The 18,101-nt window shown below is 41.4% G+C and overlaps 2 protein-coding genes across 5 annotated transcripts in view; one reads left to right on the top strand and one right to left on the bottom strand.

Moving 5' to 3' along the window:
* The first annotated feature begins 119 nt into the window (after window positions 1-119).
* On the top strand, window positions 120-7,363 carry vps29 (VPS29 retromer complex component). Of its 2 annotated transcripts, none has more exons than XM_003226869.4 (4): window positions 120-277; window positions 5,109-5,300; window positions 5,859-6,094; window positions 6,963-7,363. In XM_003226869.4, the coding sequence occupies exons 1-4, from the start codon at window positions 275-277 to the stop codon at window positions 7,078-7,080; spliced, it is 549 nt and encodes a 182-aa protein (XP_003226917.1). In that variant the 5' UTR covers window positions 120-274; the 3' UTR covers window positions 7,081-7,363. The 2 variants fall into 2 exon arrangements, with proteins under 2 accessions (XP_003226917.1, XP_062814707.1); XM_062958637.1 differs by lacking the exon at window positions 120-277 and adding an exon at window positions 1,774-3,655.
* A 1,422-nt stretch (window positions 7,364-8,785) lies between these two features.
* kntc1 (kinetochore associated 1) overlaps window positions 8,786-18,101 on the bottom strand; it is an 84,933-nt gene continuing 75,617 nt past the window's right edge. For 2 of the 3 annotated variants that reach the window (XM_062958635.1, XM_008119868.3), the window contains 6 exons: window positions 14,919-14,973; window positions 14,548-14,611; window positions 12,193-12,322; window positions 11,924-12,013; window positions 11,764-11,844; window positions 8,786-8,983 (listed from right to left, as the gene is read on the bottom strand). In XM_062958635.1, the coding sequence (XP_062814705.1) occupies window positions 11,773-11,844; window positions 11,924-12,013; window positions 12,193-12,322; window positions 14,548-14,611; window positions 14,919-14,973 (411 nt within the window). In that variant the 3' untranslated portion in view covers window positions 8,786-8,983; window positions 11,764-11,772. The remainder of the gene's footprint in view (window positions 8,984-11,763; window positions 11,845-11,923; window positions 12,014-12,192; window positions 12,323-14,547; window positions 14,612-14,918; window positions 14,974-18,101) is intronic. The other variant, XM_062958636.1, reaches the window with a different exon arrangement.

Here is an 18,101-nt window from a genome sequence, read left to right as displayed (position 1 = left end):
CCGAGAGGGGAAAACACGCACTTCCGGCTCTCATTCGCGTGCGGAGGGGGGGCGAGCATGGGAAGCTGTGGAAGCGAAGAGGTTCCGCCACGCAACCGAGCCGGAAGTGTGTACGCGCCACTCAACGTTGCCCCTTTGGAGAGCTCCGATACCCGGATGTTCGCTTTCCCCTCACACAAGGCCTCCTCGCCATTCTCCTTGCGCACTCCGCTTCCGGACCGTGGGCTTGCCAGACCGGAAGCGGCGGAAATAAGAGCCTGAGGGAGCGGCCAAGATGGTGAGTGCTTCGGGGAAAGCGAGAGGCCGAGGCGAGGGAGGGCTGGACTGCGGGCCCCATCATCCCCAAACGTCGGGGCTGCCAGTCGTGGCACCTGAAGGGTGGAATAGGGGGGCATAGTAAAAATAGATTATGATACAGGCCGGAAAAAAACGTCGAAAACATGATTAGGACTAGAAGAGATGTCACAACTACCAGTGAGGCTTTTGAGGCCTTCAGGTGGGAGGCAAGGCAGGGGGAAACCCAATGCATTTCAACATGGGGAAATGTCAGATCCAGGACGGGTGATGCCTGGCTTGCCAGGTGAGAAAGATCTTGAAGTCTTCGTGGACAACAAGCTAGACATGAGCCAAGAGTGTGATGCAGCAGCTCAAAAAGCCAATGGGATTTTGGGCTGCATCCAAAGGGGTAGAGTGTCCAGATCGAGGGAACAAGTCATGGTGCATCTCCATTCAGCTTTGGTCAGAAATCTTCACATGGAATAACCTAAACCCCACTCCCTTGACTAAACAAAATCAACGGCAGCCTTCCAGATGTGACTGTATCCCAACTCCCATCAGCTCTAGTCATGATAATGTCTAATGAGGAGGAATACGAGAGTTGGAGTCCAGCATCTGGAGGGCCACATCAAATGACATGGTGGGCTGCATTTGGCCGGCGGACCTTTATTTTGACGCATGTGATTGACAGTGTAGATCAGGGGTCCCCAAACTAAGGCCCGGGGGCCAGATGTGGCCCATCAAAGCCATTTATCCAGCCACAGCACAAGGGCAGAAGGGGGTTGGGCGAAATGACCCAAGGGGTCTCTTTTCTTACAACCATTATTATTATTATTATTATTATTATTATTATTATTAGCATTGAGGCTGGGTGGCAATCTGTCAGGGGTGCTTTGCTTGTGCTTTTGGTGCACAAAGAAAGAAGGGGATTGGACTAAATGGCTCAAGGGGTCTCTTCCAACTCTATTATTATTATTATTATTATTATTATTATTAACATTGAGGCTTGGTGGCCATCTGTCAGGGATGCTTTGCTAGTGCTTTTGGTGCACAAAGGCAGAAAGGGGTTGGACTAAATGGCACAAGGGGTCTCTTCTAACCCTCTTTATTATTATTATTATTATTAATAACATTGATTCTGGGTGGCCATCTGTCAGGGGTGCTTTGTTTGTGCTTTCAGTGCACAAAGACAGAGGGGGATTGGACTCAATGGCCCAAAGGGTCTCTTCCAGTCCTCTTTTTTATTATTATTATTGTTGTTATTATTATTTATTGCGCGGTGGCCAACTATAGCTCGGCCCTCCAATGGTCCGAAGGATCGTGAACTGGCCCCCTGTTTAAAAAATTTGGGGACCCCTGGTGTAGATGCACCATAAACAGAGCCAGATTAGCTTCCAGGATGGAGGATTGCAGAGGCTGGGTTTTCATCCTTCATGGCTGCTGACTGCAAGGTTGGGGATCATGTTGCCCTCCAGAAGTTGTTGGACTGCCTTCCCAGCCCGGTAGTGCAGTCCAAGAATAACTGGAGACTGTGCGGTCCACCTCCGTGACTTAACACCAATCTGCAACCCGTTGCCTCGGTCAAAGCATGAACTTCAGGTGAAGAGTAAGGAATAGGAACTTGGGTCTGGAAGTCCCTTCCTCGAATCTCATCATTGCCATTAAGAAGCCGGATTAATGGCTTCTTTTTAGTTCAGCACATTTACTGCACAGGAGCTATAGCTAAGTGCTAGATCTCCAATCCTGCATGCTCTAGATTCAGTCCTTCATGTTTTCAGGGCCAAAAGAGGAACCATCTCATCTCTATCTGATCCCTTGTTGAGTTGCAACTAGCTGCTGCGAAGGACTGGTTTTTCTACACATGAAATATATTTGCAGACCTGAGTGACAAATACGCAAGGGTTGAAAGACAAATGGCATTGCATTGCAATTGTCTCCATAAGTCATTTGCTTGCCAAGTCCCAGCACAGTTGGCATCTTGTGTTGTCGAAGGCTTTCATGGCCAGGATCACAGGGTTGTTGTATGTTTTCCGGGCTGTCTGGCCATGTTCTAGAAATATTCTCTCCTGACGTTTCGCCCACATCTATGGCAGGCATCCTCAGAGGTTGTGAGGCATCCTCAGTTGGCATCTGCTCGGAGGTCCCGAGGTTTGGCTTTGCTTCTTCTGACTCTGCCCTGCTGCACAGCAACAGTCATTTCGATGACCTTCTTGCTGTACATAACCCCTTTGCATTTATGGTATTACTTTCTCTTATAATGATGCTTGGCTAACCATTTGGAAGCATTATGATGAATCCATGCAATGAGCCACCATGCCCTGGGTGTCCTCTAGCTGAGACATTCTAGAGAGAGTAATGGAGGGAAGGAAAGAAAGGGGCAGTGAAATGAGTATTTTATCCTTAGTAGGAAGTTTTGTCTCAGAGAGGCAGCTTGAATAGTTTTCTTGCCCCCAGCTTAGCAGTTCTAAGTAAGTAATAAGTAAGTAATATCTTACTCAAGATGGGGTAGACTGCTCCTGTTGTCCTTAGGATGTATAGTCAAGATCCTATGAGTGTCAATCCTCCTCACTCCCTGAAAAAGTTTTTAAGGTACTGCCACCACTCAGACCAGGTTTGATAATAGTAGGACAAGAAAGATAATATTGTGAATTGAAATCTACTTCCTATGAAAACATACTTTTGGTTGTGATCTAAAATGAAGCACATTTAGGAGTATGGTGGAGGCTCCTTCTTTGGAGGTTAGATGGCCATCTGTCGGGAGTGCTTTGAATGCAGTTTTCCTGCTTCTTGGCAGGGGGTTGGACTGGATGGCTTACGAAGTCTCCTCCAACTCTAGGATTCTATGGGAGGCGTTGTTCATTAACGAATGAATGAAGATCCTGTTTGTGCTGTGATGTCCATGAGGAAGTCTGGTGTGAATATTATTTATAGTATTGGGTTTTGATCAGTGCCATTGGCATCTCCATACACACAGCTCATTCGTCCACTGAAGGCACTGTAGGGAAGCTATGGTGTCCAGGGAGTTCTGATTTCCTCACTGAAGCTCCCGCACCTGCATGCCCTTTGGGAAGGAAGGGGGATAAGGCTTAGTGGCACCTTGGAAACCCAGAGAGATCATGACCATGGTGTTCAGGTAATGCTGGAACAGCTTTCCCATTAGTCCTTTTGGCACCCGTTGCATAAATCAGATTTATTTAACATTTCCTTTGCTAACATTCAAATTTCATTTATGATTTGCCTATTAATTTGGCTTGAGATGTTTCCTTTTCTGTTGCTTCCTTTTTTATTTAACATTGTTCATGTCTCACCCTGTTTTTTTCCACCTCCCCACCCCTTCTGTCTGCAATCAACTTCTTCATCCAATAAGGCTGGGCACAGAGTAAGTTGGTTCATCTTGGCCTCTTGCTAATGTGGGTAATGGTAGGTGACTACTCTCTTAGTGGCTGCTAAAATACGCCATTATATTGAAAGGGCAACACATTTCAACCGCAAGTGATGATGCCTGTAAATTTTTGGGTGTCCGGTTCAGCTCTGACATTTGAAATGCTTCATTGGGATGTATCGATCTAAACTGAGACAAGTCTCTTTTGAGACCCTGTTCCAGGAAACCCTGGTGTTCCTCATAATGAAAGCAATGAAAGGAGCAGTAATTGGAGGCAAGAATAAATGAATAAGGCCCTGCCCACTGTTACCAGTTAATCCTTGCTACCGGCAGCATTGGGAGTCTGAAGTGTTTTGGGTTTGAATTCTCAGCCAGTGTAGCCAGTAGTCAGGAATTCTGGGAGTTGGAGTTCAAAACATCTGGAAGGCCAAGAGCTTTATGGTCCATGTGTCAGTTCATGCCATGCATTGGTGGTGGGACTCATGTGACTCTCCAGAGATGGTTGGACTCTGGTTCCCAGTATACATCGACATTGGCCTAGCTGGTTATAGCTGCTGGGAGTTGCCGCCCAGTCACATCTGGAGGGCGGCATGTCCTCTGTCTCCGCCTTGCAGGTTTGGCCAGAGTGCCATACGAACTCTGCCTCTGCCCTTGAGCATGTGCCAGAATCCTGTGTGACATGCAGGCCTCCTAGGCAAGGCAGTCAAAGTGGGAAAGAGTCCCTGAAGGAAGACCGAGGCTTGCATTCATGTTGTCTGGTTGCCTGCAAATGTCTTCTCACATGAGTACTTTAGTATTCTCATGGTCAGTGAGCAAGAATGGGTGCCTGCTGTATCTCTGGCCTGCAAAAGTAGGTGCATGTCCTCACTTCCTTCTGCTAAGGGTAGGATAATGCATGGTTGTGGCACCTTTGTCCTTCCAGGTGTTTGGGACTTTGGTTTCCAGAGCTAGTGGTAAGAGCTGGTAGTCCAACATACCTGGAGGGCCAATGGTTTCTTGCCCCTGGTGTAATCTCTGCCTAATTTGCCTACAGCACCCCACATTTATTTAGCTCCAACTCATGTGAGACTTTGCATATTGTTACAGGAAGAATTTAGGGCTCAAAGCTTTGATAGGGTTAAGTAAAGGAGGGTCAATTTACAAAGTTCAGTTCAGCCATAGGACCAGTGACCTAGAGGTGTACTAAGCTCTCACTCTCAAGGAAGAGAGATCTTCAAGCAAGAGCCAGAGCAGCTATTTGTAGGAAATGCTCTAGCTCTGGATTTCCTGCTTCCATTTGGACTCTGACTCAGAACCAAGATACCACTCCTCCTCTGAAGTGTTATGGGGTTGTCTTGGGACTAGACACAAGCACTTCTTAACCTCCTGATACTTTGTTGAATCTGTTCATAAATGGGAGTGCCTTGACAAACCCTTGACCTGAGTGTCTGCTTTTCCCTCCTTTCGCAAGTTGGTGTTAGTGTTGGGAGACCTTCATATCCCTCACCGCTGCAACAGTTTGCCAGCGAAGTTCAAAAAGCTGCTGGTTCCGGGGAAGATCCAGCACATTCTCTGCACTGGAAACCTCTGCACAAAGGAGAGCTATGACTATCTCAAGACCCTGGCTGGTGATGTTCATGTGGTTAGAGGGGACTTTGATGAGGTAATGAGGGTTTGGGTGAGGGGCGGGGAGAAATGATCTGTGTTTTATGACCTATGCTATAGAACTAGGCCAAGATTCCCTGTCACTCAGTGTAGTGTGAAAAATGCCATAGGAAGACTGATAGTATCATCCAGAGGTTCTGGGAGATGATGAAGTCAGTCTATATCTTATCTGTGAGGACATCACTGAATATGTCTTAATTTCTCCCAGCCATTGAATGGTGGTGGAAGTGGGCACCATTGTGGTTAAACAGTGCTAATAGTAGGCATTAATTGTTGGAAAGGAAGGCCCTATGTATGTTGAACATCCATACCAACAAGATATTGGTTGTAATTTGTTATGGAACTATTTGCCTTGAAAATTGTGGGTGTGGGGGAATAGGGTGTATTTTTCTTGGCCACATCAATATCTAGTCTCAAGACTGGTCTCTTGGTACAGATAGTTTTAGTAGCACACAGGATAGTATAGTGCTGTTGTTTGGATGCAAAATAAATGTATAACATAATGGAAGGGCCCTCTCTGTATATGGACCTTACACACAGTGTCTTTACATTCCAGAACTTGAACTACCCTGAACAGAAAGTTGTCACTGTCGGGCAGTTTAAGATTGGCCTGATCCACGGCCATCAAGTGATCCCATGGGGAGACGTGGCCAGCCTGGCGCTGCTCCAGAGACAGTTTGATGTGGACATCCTGATTTCTGGGCACACACACAAATTTGAGGCCTTTGAGCATGAAAACAAGTTCTATATCAACCCTGGATCAGCAACGGGAGCGTACAGTGCTCTGGAAAAGTGAGTCACAAGTGGCACAATACTACTTAGGTGACTGTTTGGCTGTCTTGTTTACATCCTAACATTTGAATCGACATGTAGCTGCCAACCTCTGGTCATGAAGTTTTATTTATGAATTGAAATGATGACCTGGGCTTAACAACATTGCTGAATACTTCAGACATAGTATTTTGCAGTGGGGAACATCTTTATGCACTTAAAACTGCTTTGAGTAGGGCTAAATACTGTTCAGGCTGACAATATGGGGAATTTACCTCAAAGAGTCAAAGATACCGTATTTCATTACATAATAGTCACACAGTTCTTGGGGAAAAAAGAGGGGTGTGACTATTATGGAGTGAAAAAGATTGGTGCCTTCCTTCTTTGAGGGGGAAGGAAGTAGGAAAGAACTCAGAGTCCATTTAAACTGTCTTTGGGAGGGAAGGGAGTTTCTCAGTTTTATACCACTGTGATGTCTATGCAAGGAAAAGAAAAACATTTTGAGACTTCAAAAATGAGGGGACTATTATGCGAGGAAATACAGGATATTTTGCCATGCCTCAAGCCAAAAAAAGGTAGCTAATCACTAATATATATATTTATTATTAGATTTTTCTACTTCTTTCAGTAAGAGGGAGGCAGATGCTGCTTTTTAGAATTCCAGTTCTAGGGGAAAGAATCCTAAAACATGTTTTAAAATAATGCAAAGAGAAATTTCCAGAGTTTGTGTTTTGGAATTCTAAGTTCTAGTGCAGAGAGTCCTGGGGCCAAACATCAGTCCCTGGACTTTCCGAAGTTCCAGTAGAACAAAAGAGACTTCCTCTGAACTGTGTCAAGAGAACATCTTAAGAGCTGTTAATAAAATAATTCAAAATCTTTCTCCCAACAGCAACATCATACCTTCTTTTGTACTGATGGATATCCAAGCTTCCACCGTCGTGACCTATGTTTATCAGCTAATTGGCGACGACGTCAAGGTAGAAAGAATCGAGTACAAGAAATCTTAAAGGACGTCCTTCGACCTGCCTGTTCCTTGGCCTCTTTTTCCTTTTTACCCCAGTATGCACCTGAAGGTCCACAGTGTTTGCGATATTTGCATATGAAATGATTTGTCTTCCTTTGTCATAGATATGCAAGTATTGATTTCTTGAATGCTAACAAAAACCTGCCTTTGCTTGATTCTTTTCTTTGCCTAAGTCCTGCATGTAAATACGTTTTCAGGGTGCACAGAGAAGCTATGTGTTCACATGGATCATTCCAAATCTTATAATAAACACTTCTCTAACCTTATGCTGGTTGAGTTAATTTTGTCAAAAATGGAAACATGTTGTGATCAGTTAGACAACAAATCTGCCAGAGAAATGGAATTTGTGTTATTTTGTATAGAAATCGTATAGTTTACATCAGGAGTCCTCAAACTTTTAAATCTGAGGCATGGTTCACAATCTCCGAGACAGTTGGGGGACTGGACTATAGTTTGGGGGGAAACCAAACCAATTCCTATGCACACTGCACATATACAGTAGAGTCGCGCTTATCCAAGCTAAACGGGACAGCAGAACATTGGATAAGCAAAAATCTTGGATAATAAGGAGAGATTAAGGAGAAGCCTATTAAACACCAAATTAAGTTATGATTTTACAAATTAAGCACCAAAACATGTTTTGCAACAAATTGTCAGGAAAAGCAGTTCAGTACACAGTAATGTTACGTAGTAATTACTGTATTTACTAATTTAGCACCAAAACATTGCAACATTTACTACAAAAACAATGACTATTAAAAGGCGGACTGCCTTGGATAATACAGAACCTTGGATAAGTGCAGCTTGGGTAAGTGAGACTCTACTGTATTATTTATAGTGCAAAGAAACATGAAAGAACAATGCATTATTTAAAAAGAAGTAAAAATTTAACCATAAATTTAAAAAAGTATTTCAAAGGGAAGTTCAGCAAAGTCCAACATTGGCACTGGTGTCTTTAAAAGTGCACATAATTAACTAGGAATTTTCCTCAAACATCCAAAGACGGCACCGTTTTAGGTCGTTTTAGTAACAGGCAACATTCAATGCCTACATAATGCAGAGTTGGATATAGATCTATAATTATATATACTCATTTCACATATGCATTTCCCCCTGAAATGTTTGCAAATCCTCTTTATAGATGTGCATTTCCCTCCTGCATCTATCTAGAAATCTCTATGTGTGTGTATGTGTGTGCATATCCCCTGTCGTATTTCCAAGCCTATATATATCTATATTCATATATATCTAGCTAGACATCTCTCTCTATATAGATAATTATATCTGCATAGGATTTGCAAAGACTTGCAAACATGTGAGGCAAACATTTATATATAAAAATAATGTATACACATAGATACATATATGGAAATCTCTAGATATCTATATGTATATAGGATTTGCAAAGACTTGCAAACATATGAGGGGGAAATTCATATATAAAATTAATATATAGAGATACAAATATTTAGGCACATAGGGATTGCAAAGGCTTGCAAGGGGAAGTGCCTACATATCTGTAGCAGAGATTAACAAATACTTCAGGGAAAATGCTTTTATAACATTAAAGGGTATATATATATTCTTCTTCGTGACTTGCAAGGGCTTCTTTCCCTTTTCAAAACATTGTTCATTGCTAAAATTGTTCATTCATATCTCTATCTTAAAATTGGGATATAAAATGATGGTATTGCTCCATGATTTTATTCAATTTTTTTACAATGCAAAATATCAATAAAGAAAAACCCCCAAAATTCTTAACACTGAACAGTATAAATAAATCACTGGCCAGAACTTGTTTGTTTTCTGCAGGGCTGCATGGTTGTAATGGCCTTTTGTCGAATGTTCATACTTTCTGTAACGTTTCAGTTTATGTTGTGTGCCTCCTGTAAGGAAGAGAAGATGGTCAATGTTATTGTATGTCAGTTTAATTATACATGCATACAAAATCTGGACACTGAAAGTGTGCCAATACCAATCAGTGACAAAATTGCAAAATGATATATTCTGATGACAAAATGCATCAAGTTACTGAAAAATAAGGGTTAAAGCATTGGAGGCTGTTGCTCCATCTCCCTGCTGGAGAGCTTTGTTTGTAAACTTCCTTCTGGATCGAATTGCCAGCATTCCTTATGGGTGTTTTAAAATACCTCCCCGCTTTTAAGCGGTACCTATTTATCTACTTACCTTTTGCTTTCTTTTTTAATATAATTTTTTATTCTACACATACACAACCTTTACAATTCCCACCACGAGGATTATTTTCTTTTACATATTAATCCTTTTTGAGACAATCCTTATAGATTTAGATACGAGGGTTGAATGAAAAGTAATGCCTCCACCTTCGTAACTCCTCAACAGATGGCAGTCCTGGTCTGCGGCAGGTCCTGGCTTGTTCAGGAGACTCTTCTCTACAGTTCCATTTGGCGGGAAGCCTTAGCATTGAACGGTTGTGTTGTTAGCACTCACCCTGACCTGGGCTTCGAACTGTCAGCCAAGTTCAAACGGACAAGATTTACTGCAGCTGATGATTTAACCTGCTGTGCTAAAGCCTGGCCCTTGCTTTGCTAAAGCCATATTTATTTATTTACTACATTTATATCCCGCCTTTATTACCCCAAAGGGGACTCAGAGCAGCTTACAAGTTATGTGTACATACAATATATTTTATTATGAGCATAGCACAATATTAGCATTATATATTACTATATCAAACTATACTGTAATATTAGTAATATTATATATAATATAAAATATATACTTAATATTATTATATTGTATTATTAGTATATTGTATTACATTATAATATTATCAATATTATATGTATATATATTAGCATTATATATTACTATATTGAACTATACCACTATACTGTAATATTATTTATTTATTTATTTACATCACTTTTACCCCGCATTTCTCCCCGAGGGAACTCAAAGCAGCTTACAATCAAAGTGGCTTACAATAATAATTAATATTATTATATTATTATATTGTATTATATTATATTATTATCAATATTATATGTATATATAATATTAGCATTATATATTACTATATTGAACTATACCATTAAACTGTAATATTATTAGTAATATTACACGTAATACAAATTAATATTATTATATTGTATTATTAGCATTATATTGTATTACATTATATTATTATCAATATTATATGTTTATATAGTATTATCATTATATATATAGTAGAGTCTCGCTTATCCAACATAAACGGGCCTGCAGAACGTTGGATAAGCGAATATGTTGGATAATAAGGAGGGATCAAGGAAAAGTCTATTAAACAAAATTAGGTTATGATTTTACAAATTAAGCACCAAAACATGTTATACAACAAATTTCACAGAAAAAGTAGTTCAATACGCAGTAATGCTATGTAGTAATTACTGTATTTATGAATTTAGCACCAAAATATCACGATGTATTGAAAACATTGCCTACAAAAATGCGTTGGATAATCCAGAACGTTGGATAAGCGAATGTTGGATAAGTGAGACTCTACTGTATTAGCATTATTTATTTATTTATTTATTTGCAGTATTTATATTCCGCCCTTCTCACCCCGAAGGGGACTCAGGGCGGATTACAATGAACACATATATAGCAAACATTCAATGCCAACAGACAAACAACATTCAGTTTTTAGACAAACACAGAGGCATTTTTAACATCTTTCCAGCTTCACGATTCCGGCCACAGGGGGAACTATACCACTATACTGTAATATTATTAGTAATATTACATGTAATATAAAATATATAATTAATATTATTATATTATATTATATTAGTATTATATTGTATTATATTATATTATTATTATCAATATTATATGTATATATAATACTAGCTGTGCCCGGCCACGCGTTGCTGTGGCGTTGTCTGGTGCTGTTGGTGAGAAATTGTTGAGGCAGTGGTGGTATTGAATGTCGGTTGTATGGTTGTCTTTATGTTTAGTATGCACACTGAAGTGGATTATATGGCAGTGTGGAGTCAAGATAATCCAGTTCAAAGCAGATAATATAAGATTCTAAATGGGTTATATAGCTGTGTGGAAGGGCCTTGAGTCTACACTGCCATATAATCCAGTTAAAATCTGATAATCTGTGGAAGAGGCCTAAGTGAGGCCTAACTGCCTGTCCCCTGGGCTGAGTAGGTTGCTAGGAGACCAAGTGGGTGGAGCTTAGCCTTCTAACTGGCAGCAATTGGATAAAAACTATTATTCCTCTCCCTGTAATTAGGACTTTATTTTTCTTTTCTTTTTGTTGTATCAACCTAGAGCCGTGAATGATGGGTTGTGTTGTCAAATTTCGAGGTTGGGGGGCCTGTAGTTTTGTTGTTTTGTCCGCTGCCCTGATGCCATCACTCTTTTATATATATAGATTAGCAGTATATATTACTATATTTTTGGAATTATATATTATTATATATTACTATATTGAACTATACCACTATACTGTAATATTATCAATAATATTACATGTAATATACAATATATACATAATATTATTATATTGTATAATATTAGTATTATAAACATAATATTATTATCAATATTATATGTATATATACACAAGCAAAGCAGAATTAGCGATTTTTCTTTCTTTCTCCCACCTCAAAGAAAAATAAAGTTTCAATTCACTTACTTGTACTTACTAAAGTGCGTATTCCCCGTGGCTCTCTTCCTGCTTCACATTTGATCCGTGGTTCAACATTAGATGCCTAATCTAGAAAGCAGCAGGAGAGTTACTTAGGTTGGATCAGCGGATTGTGGGTCAGCTTTGTCGCATTGTCCTTTGTCCCTACCTGCGAAGCCAGGCCGGCTACTTCTCCCCAGCTCATGTATTCGTCCACCTGCTGTGCCATAGCCTCAAGTGAGCATTTGGCCAGAAGGTCCTGGGGAAAAACACAAAAAAGCCAATTATTTGCTGCGTTGTCCTTCAGTTTGCATCAAGCCGGTAAACACATTTCATGAAGACATACAAAAATACAGCATAGGCAGCTTGTGGATCAGACGCCACAACAAGCCAGGAAATGCACCACCTTACAACATCTGCCAGTGTTTATTCACTCACCTGGATCACTTGGGATCTTTTCTCCAGCTGCGGAATCAGCAAGAGGCAGCCGAAAGCAAACGCCGGCAGCTGCAACTGGACGTACTGCTTGGCGATCCCGAGAAGGTCCAGATGAGTTGTGAGTGGACACCTTTGGGAGCAGAAAGAACAAAACACAACCATTATTGGCTTGTTGTATGTTTTCCGGGCTGTCTGGCCATGTTCCAGAAGTATTCTCTCCTGACGTTTCTCCCACATCTATGGCAGGCATCCTCAGAGGTTGTGAGGTATATGGGAAAACTAAGCAAGGAAGGTTTATATATATCTCTGGAAAGTCCAGGGTGAGAGAAGAACTCTTGTCAGTTGGAGGCCAGTGTGAATGATGTAACTAATCACCTTTGTTAGCATTAAATGGCCTTCCTAGCCTCACATCCTGGTCTGGGGGAATCCTTTGTTCAGAGTCGTTAGCTGCCCCTGAGTGATTCATGTCTGGAATTCTATTTTCGGAGTGCTGCTCCGTATTTACTGTTTGGACTTTCTTTTCAAGGTTTTTTGTTTGAAAGACATAGCTTGGATGGCTATGTCTTTTGTGGCCAAATTTGGTGTGATTGGGTTCAGTGGTTTTGTTGTTTACTGAGTCCTACAAACGGACATTATATTTTTATATATATAGATCAGAGGTCCTCAAACTTTTTAAGTGGAAGGCCGATTCACAGTCATTCAAACTGTTGGGGGGCCGGAATATGATGAAATAGTCCAAAATTAGGATTGTTGTTGTGTGCCTTCAAGTCATGTCAGACTTAGGTGAACTCTAAGTCTAGGACAGGGGCCAGATCAATGACCTTGGAGGGCCATAGTTTGGGGACCTCTGATCTAGACGACCTCATAAGATTATAGGTAAGCAAAGAGACCTCCAAAGACCATCTAGATGGTCTCATAAGACCATAAGTAAGGAAAGAGACCCTCAAAGGACATCTAAATGATCTCATCAGGCCATCAGAAGACCATAGATAAGGAAAGGGACCCTCAAAGGCCATCTAGATGGTCTCATAGGACCATAGGTAAGCAAAGGGACCTCCAAAGACCATCTAGATGGTCTCATAAGACCATAAGTAAGGAAAGAGACCCTCAAAGGACATCTAAATGATCTCATCAGGCTATCAGAAGATCATAGATAAGGAAAGGGACCCTCAAATGCCATCTAGATGGTCTTATAGGACCATAGGTAAGCAAAGGGACCTCCAAAGACCATCTAGATGGTCTCATAAGACCATAAGTAAGGAAAGAGACCCTCAAAGGACATCTAAATGATCTCATCAGGCCATCAGAAGACCATAGAATCATAGAATCATAGAATAGTAGAGTTGGAAGAGACCTCATGGGCCATCTAGTCCAACCCCCTGCTAAGAAGCAGGAAATCGCATTCAAAGCACCCCCGACAGATGGCCATCCAGCCTCTGCTTAAAAGCTTCCAAGGAAGGAGCCTCCACCACAGTCCGGGGGAGAGAAGGAAAGGGACCCTCAAAGGCCATCTAGATGGTCTTATAGGACCATAGGTAAGCAAAGAGACCTCCAAAGACCAGAGAGACTTAGGTCAACCTTAAGTCTAAAGTTTTGGACAGGGGCCAGGTAAATGCCCTTGGAGGGCTGCATCCGGCCCGCAGGCCTTAGTTTGGGAACCCCTGATATAGATAATAATAATAATACTTTATTTCTAGACCGCCCTCTCTCCCCGAAGGGACTCAGGGCAGTTTACAGACACAAAACCAAAAGGCAAACATTCAGTGCCTCAAATGAATACAAACACATCAAAATATAATGTACAAGATAATGTACAGTAACAACAGTAAACCTCACAGCAACTCAATTTCACGGTAAAGCCAAGTTTCTCCCTCACAAGTGAATGTTGCGGAATTGGCATTTTTGCCACTGGATGAAAAGGAGACGACGGAGGCAAATTTTAACATAATCCAGAGCCCAATATTCTAAACTCCCCGAATAAAGGTCCGTTACCCCTTCAAGTGTCACCCCAGCTCCCCATTATTTTAATCTAAGTCCAACAAGCTCTATAGTCCGCTCCCTGCAACAGTCTGGGGGGCCCTGAACTTAAAAAGTTGGAGGACGCCTAGCCGAACACCTAGATGTACAAGTCAAACAGAATGCCTGTTTTTCTTAAAGCATTATCTTATGCAAGTTCCACTTAATGGACTTGGAATTTAAAACGCTCCTGGCAAATAAAAAGCCCACGCAGCGTGCCAAATGCTGGATTGTTCACATCAGGGGGTCTAAAGGACATTTTCCCCCTCCTGATACACACTTTAATAGCTAACACTACTTTATGCCTATTAATTCGGCACAAGACGTGCCTTCACTTACATTAACAGCAACCTGAAAGAGTCGCAGCACGCTTCCAGTTGGCCAGGACTTGGCGGAGGGACAGCTTTGAAAACAAGACACACAAAAGGAAACGATTTTCTTCCAAATGTCTTTTGTTTGGCATCACAGCTGGACAGAGGAGGTTGTAATCTCGCTCGCCGCCCAAAGGAGAGGCATGCTTAACCTTTGCAAAGTGTGCCCATTACAATGCTATTGTGGATCAGGTTTGGTTTGAGCAAAATCCCAGCTGAATTGAGCACCCAAATTGCTGCTTAATTTGTGTATGAGATATGTACGGCTCTACCGAAAGCAAAGAACCTTCATGCATTAACTTCACAGTTTGGGGAAGGAAAAATAAGAGGAAAGCTTACCTGAAAGAAGGGGTGCACAAATGACCGTTTGCCAGGCTCGGCTGAAATTCGGGATCTGCAGAAAGTTCAAATACATGGGAAACACATATGTGTTAGTATGAAACCTTTGGAGGGGTACAAGAATAAAGTTATTATTATTATTATTATTATTTGAAACACAACAAGATGAGTCCACAGCAGACACTCTGCTGGCTGCTGTATTGGATCCCACGTCAGACACTTCCCAATTATTATTATTATTATTATTATTATTATTATTATTGTTTGAAACACAACAAGATGAGTCCACAGCAGACACTCTGCTGGCTGCTGTATTGGATCCCACGTCAGACACTTCTCAATTATTATTATTATTATTATTATTATTATTATTATTATTATTATTATTATTATTTGAAACACAACAAGATGAGTCCACAGCAGACACTCTGCTGGCTGCTGTATTGGATCCCACGTCAGACACTTCTCAATTATTATTATTATTATTATTATTATTATTTGAAACACAACAAGATGAGTCCACAGCAGACACTCTGCTGGCTGCTGTATTGGATCACACGTCTGACACTTCCCAAGTGTCTAGGACTGTGATGTATCGACAAATAATTTCCAGGGCGACTCGCTGTCACTGTTCATCATTGCAATGGTCCCTCTGTCAGTAATTCTACAGAAAACAAACCTGGGCTACCAAACAGCAAGAAATTCACCCAAATTTTCCCACTTGCTGTACATGGATGATCTAAAGCTTTACGGAAAATCAGAAACAGAAATCCAATCACTGACCAACACAGTCAGAATCTTCAGCACTGACATCAATATGGAGTTCGGCCTAAACAAATGTGCCACAGTGGCATTAAAGAAAGGGAAAATTACTCACAGCGAGGGCACAGAGATGCCAAATGGACAAACCATAAAATGCAATCAGCCTGAAGCCTACAAATATCTGGGCATACTACAATTGGACAATATCAAGCACAGGCATGTGAAAAAGGTGGTCAGCAAAGAATATATCCAAACAGTCAGAAAGATTTTGAAGAGCAAATTATTATTATTATTATTTTATTGTATGACACAGCAAACAAGATAGATATGCTGGTTTTCGTATCTCAAAATCACAAGTCGAACACTTCCCAAGTGTCTAGGACTGTGTGATGTATTTTCGGATGATGCGCGCAGATCCCAGTCAGGTGGCCTTTTGCAGTTGGCAGATCGTAATTTTGTCAATGTCTATTGTTTCCAAATGCTGGCTGAGATCTTTTGACACAGCACCCAATGTGCCGATCACCACCGGGACCACCTGCACTGGTTTCTGCCAGAGTCTTTGAAGTTCAATCTTGAGGTCCTGATAGCGGCTGAGTTTTTCCTGTTGTTTTTCGTCAATGCGACTGTCACCTGGGATGGCGACATCAATGATCCAAACCTTTTTCTTTTCCACAACTGTGATGTCTGGTGTGTTGTGTTCCAGAACTTTGTCAGTCTGGATTCGGAAGTCCCACAGTCTCTTTGCGTGCTCATTTTCCAATACTTTTGCAGGTTTGTGATCCCACCAGTTCTTTGCTGCTGGGAGGTGGTACTTGAGGCATAAGTTCCAATGAATCATTTGGGCCACATAGTTGTGCCTCTGTTTGTAGTCTGTCTGTGCGATTTTCTTACAGCAGCTGTGGATATGATCCATGGTTTCGTCGGTTTCCTTGCACAGTCTGCATTTTGGGTCATCGGCTGATTTTTCGATCTTGGCCTGAATTGCATTTGTCCTGATGTCTTGCTCCTGGGCTGCAAGGATCAGGCCTTCTGTCTCCTTCTTCAGGGTCCCATTCGTGAGCCATAGCCAAGTCTTCTCCTTATCAACTTTTCCTTCAATTTTGTCAAGGAACTTTCCATGCAATGTTTTGTTGTGCCAGCTGTCAGCTCTAGCTCGTAGTGCGGCTTTCTTGTACTGGTTTTTTGTCTGCTGTGTTTTGAGGAGTTTCTGATTTCTGACTTCAATCAAAGCAGGTTCTTCACTTTGCTTTACATATTCTGCCAGGGCATGTTCTTCTTCTTTGACTGCTTGTTTTACTTGCAAGAGTCCTCTGCCCCCTGATGATGATGATGATGATTATTATTATTATTGTATGCACAACATTTTGGAAAATGATAAAGTCAAGGACAGGAAGCAGGAAAACAAATCCATTCAGAAACTAACTCTTCACAAAGTTGCTTTGTCGTTTCATAACCAGGTGGAAGGCAAGTTCAGGAAATGGTAACAAGCCGTGTTGATAACTAACTTGGTCCGGTTACCTTTACTGTCAACGGAGAGGCTTCCAGATAGAAAGGATGATCACAAGAGCCACTTCTGGGAGAAGCGGGGCCTAATGGCACTTAACCACCTGCCGGCTAATGGAGATGTTTTTCTCCTGAACATAACAAGCCGTAGTCGGTCCCACATAGCTCTTTTCAGTCATACAATTAAGAGCCAGCAACCGAGCAAAATCGTAAGGGGTGAAAAGGACCTGCAATTTCAGGCTCTTAAAAACTATTTTGAGATTCGGAGGTAAAGCTGACCCTTTTAACGTGATGAACGTTGGGACTTCTCCAAAGGGCAGGGAAGATTTCTGGGAACAGATAATTGGCCGCCCATCATGTTTGAGCCCAAGTTGTATCTACCTAGTGACATTAGTAGCCTGCCTCTTCAATTAGAAAGAACATCACGTACATTAACCATAGCAATAATGTCTATTGCTAGAGCAATCTCGCTCATTATTATTATTTTTAATGCTTAATTATGACTGCTAATTATTTGTTTTCCTTCTAGCCTTTCACAGATGTTCCTAAAAGCCAAGTCCACGTATCATGCATAGCAGTTATGGGATCTAGGACACATGGGTCAAACTCAAGGACTGCCATGTCATTTGATGTGGACTCCAACTCCTATATTCCCCGTCATTAGACATTATCATGACTAAAGCTAATGGGAGTTGGGATACAGTCACATCTGGAAGGCTGCAATTTGTTCTGTTGAGTCAGGAGAGTGGGGTTTGGACTGAGATGCAAAACTTGTGGAGATGATGTCTGACTTAAAAATGTTGGAAATAGCAACCTCCCAAGCCATTCACAATTTGTTTATTAATGTATATGTATTTGCTAATCTGTATTCTATGTGTATGTTGATTTGCCAGTTTGACTGTACCTCTTTGGTGTGAG

This window comes from Anolis carolinensis, chromosome X, assembly GCF_035594765.1.
Source record: "Anolis carolinensis isolate JA03-04 chromosome X, rAnoCar3.1.pri, whole genome shotgun sequence".
Classification (NCBI taxonomy): Eukaryota; Metazoa; Chordata; class Lepidosauria; order Squamata; family Dactyloidae; genus Anolis; species Anolis carolinensis.
The sequence above is the reverse complement of the archived record's forward strand: the minus strand, read 5'-3'. Positions and strand labels throughout refer to the sequence as shown.

Bases quoted from the DNA above. Each gene is read 5' to 3' on its own strand.
- vps29 (XM_062958637.1), top strand. From the start codon at position 3,506: ATGATTTGCCTATTAATTTGGCTTGAGATGTTTCCTTTTCTGTTGCTT. The intron at 3,656-5,108 runs GTAAGTTGGTTC...TCCTTTCGCAAG, and splicing joins CCAATAAGGCTGGGCACAGA to TTGGTGTTAGTGTTGGGAGA. The intron at 5,301-5,858 runs GTAATGAGGGTT...TTTACATTCCAG, and splicing joins TTAGAGGGGACTTTGATGAG to AACTTGAACTACCCTGAACA.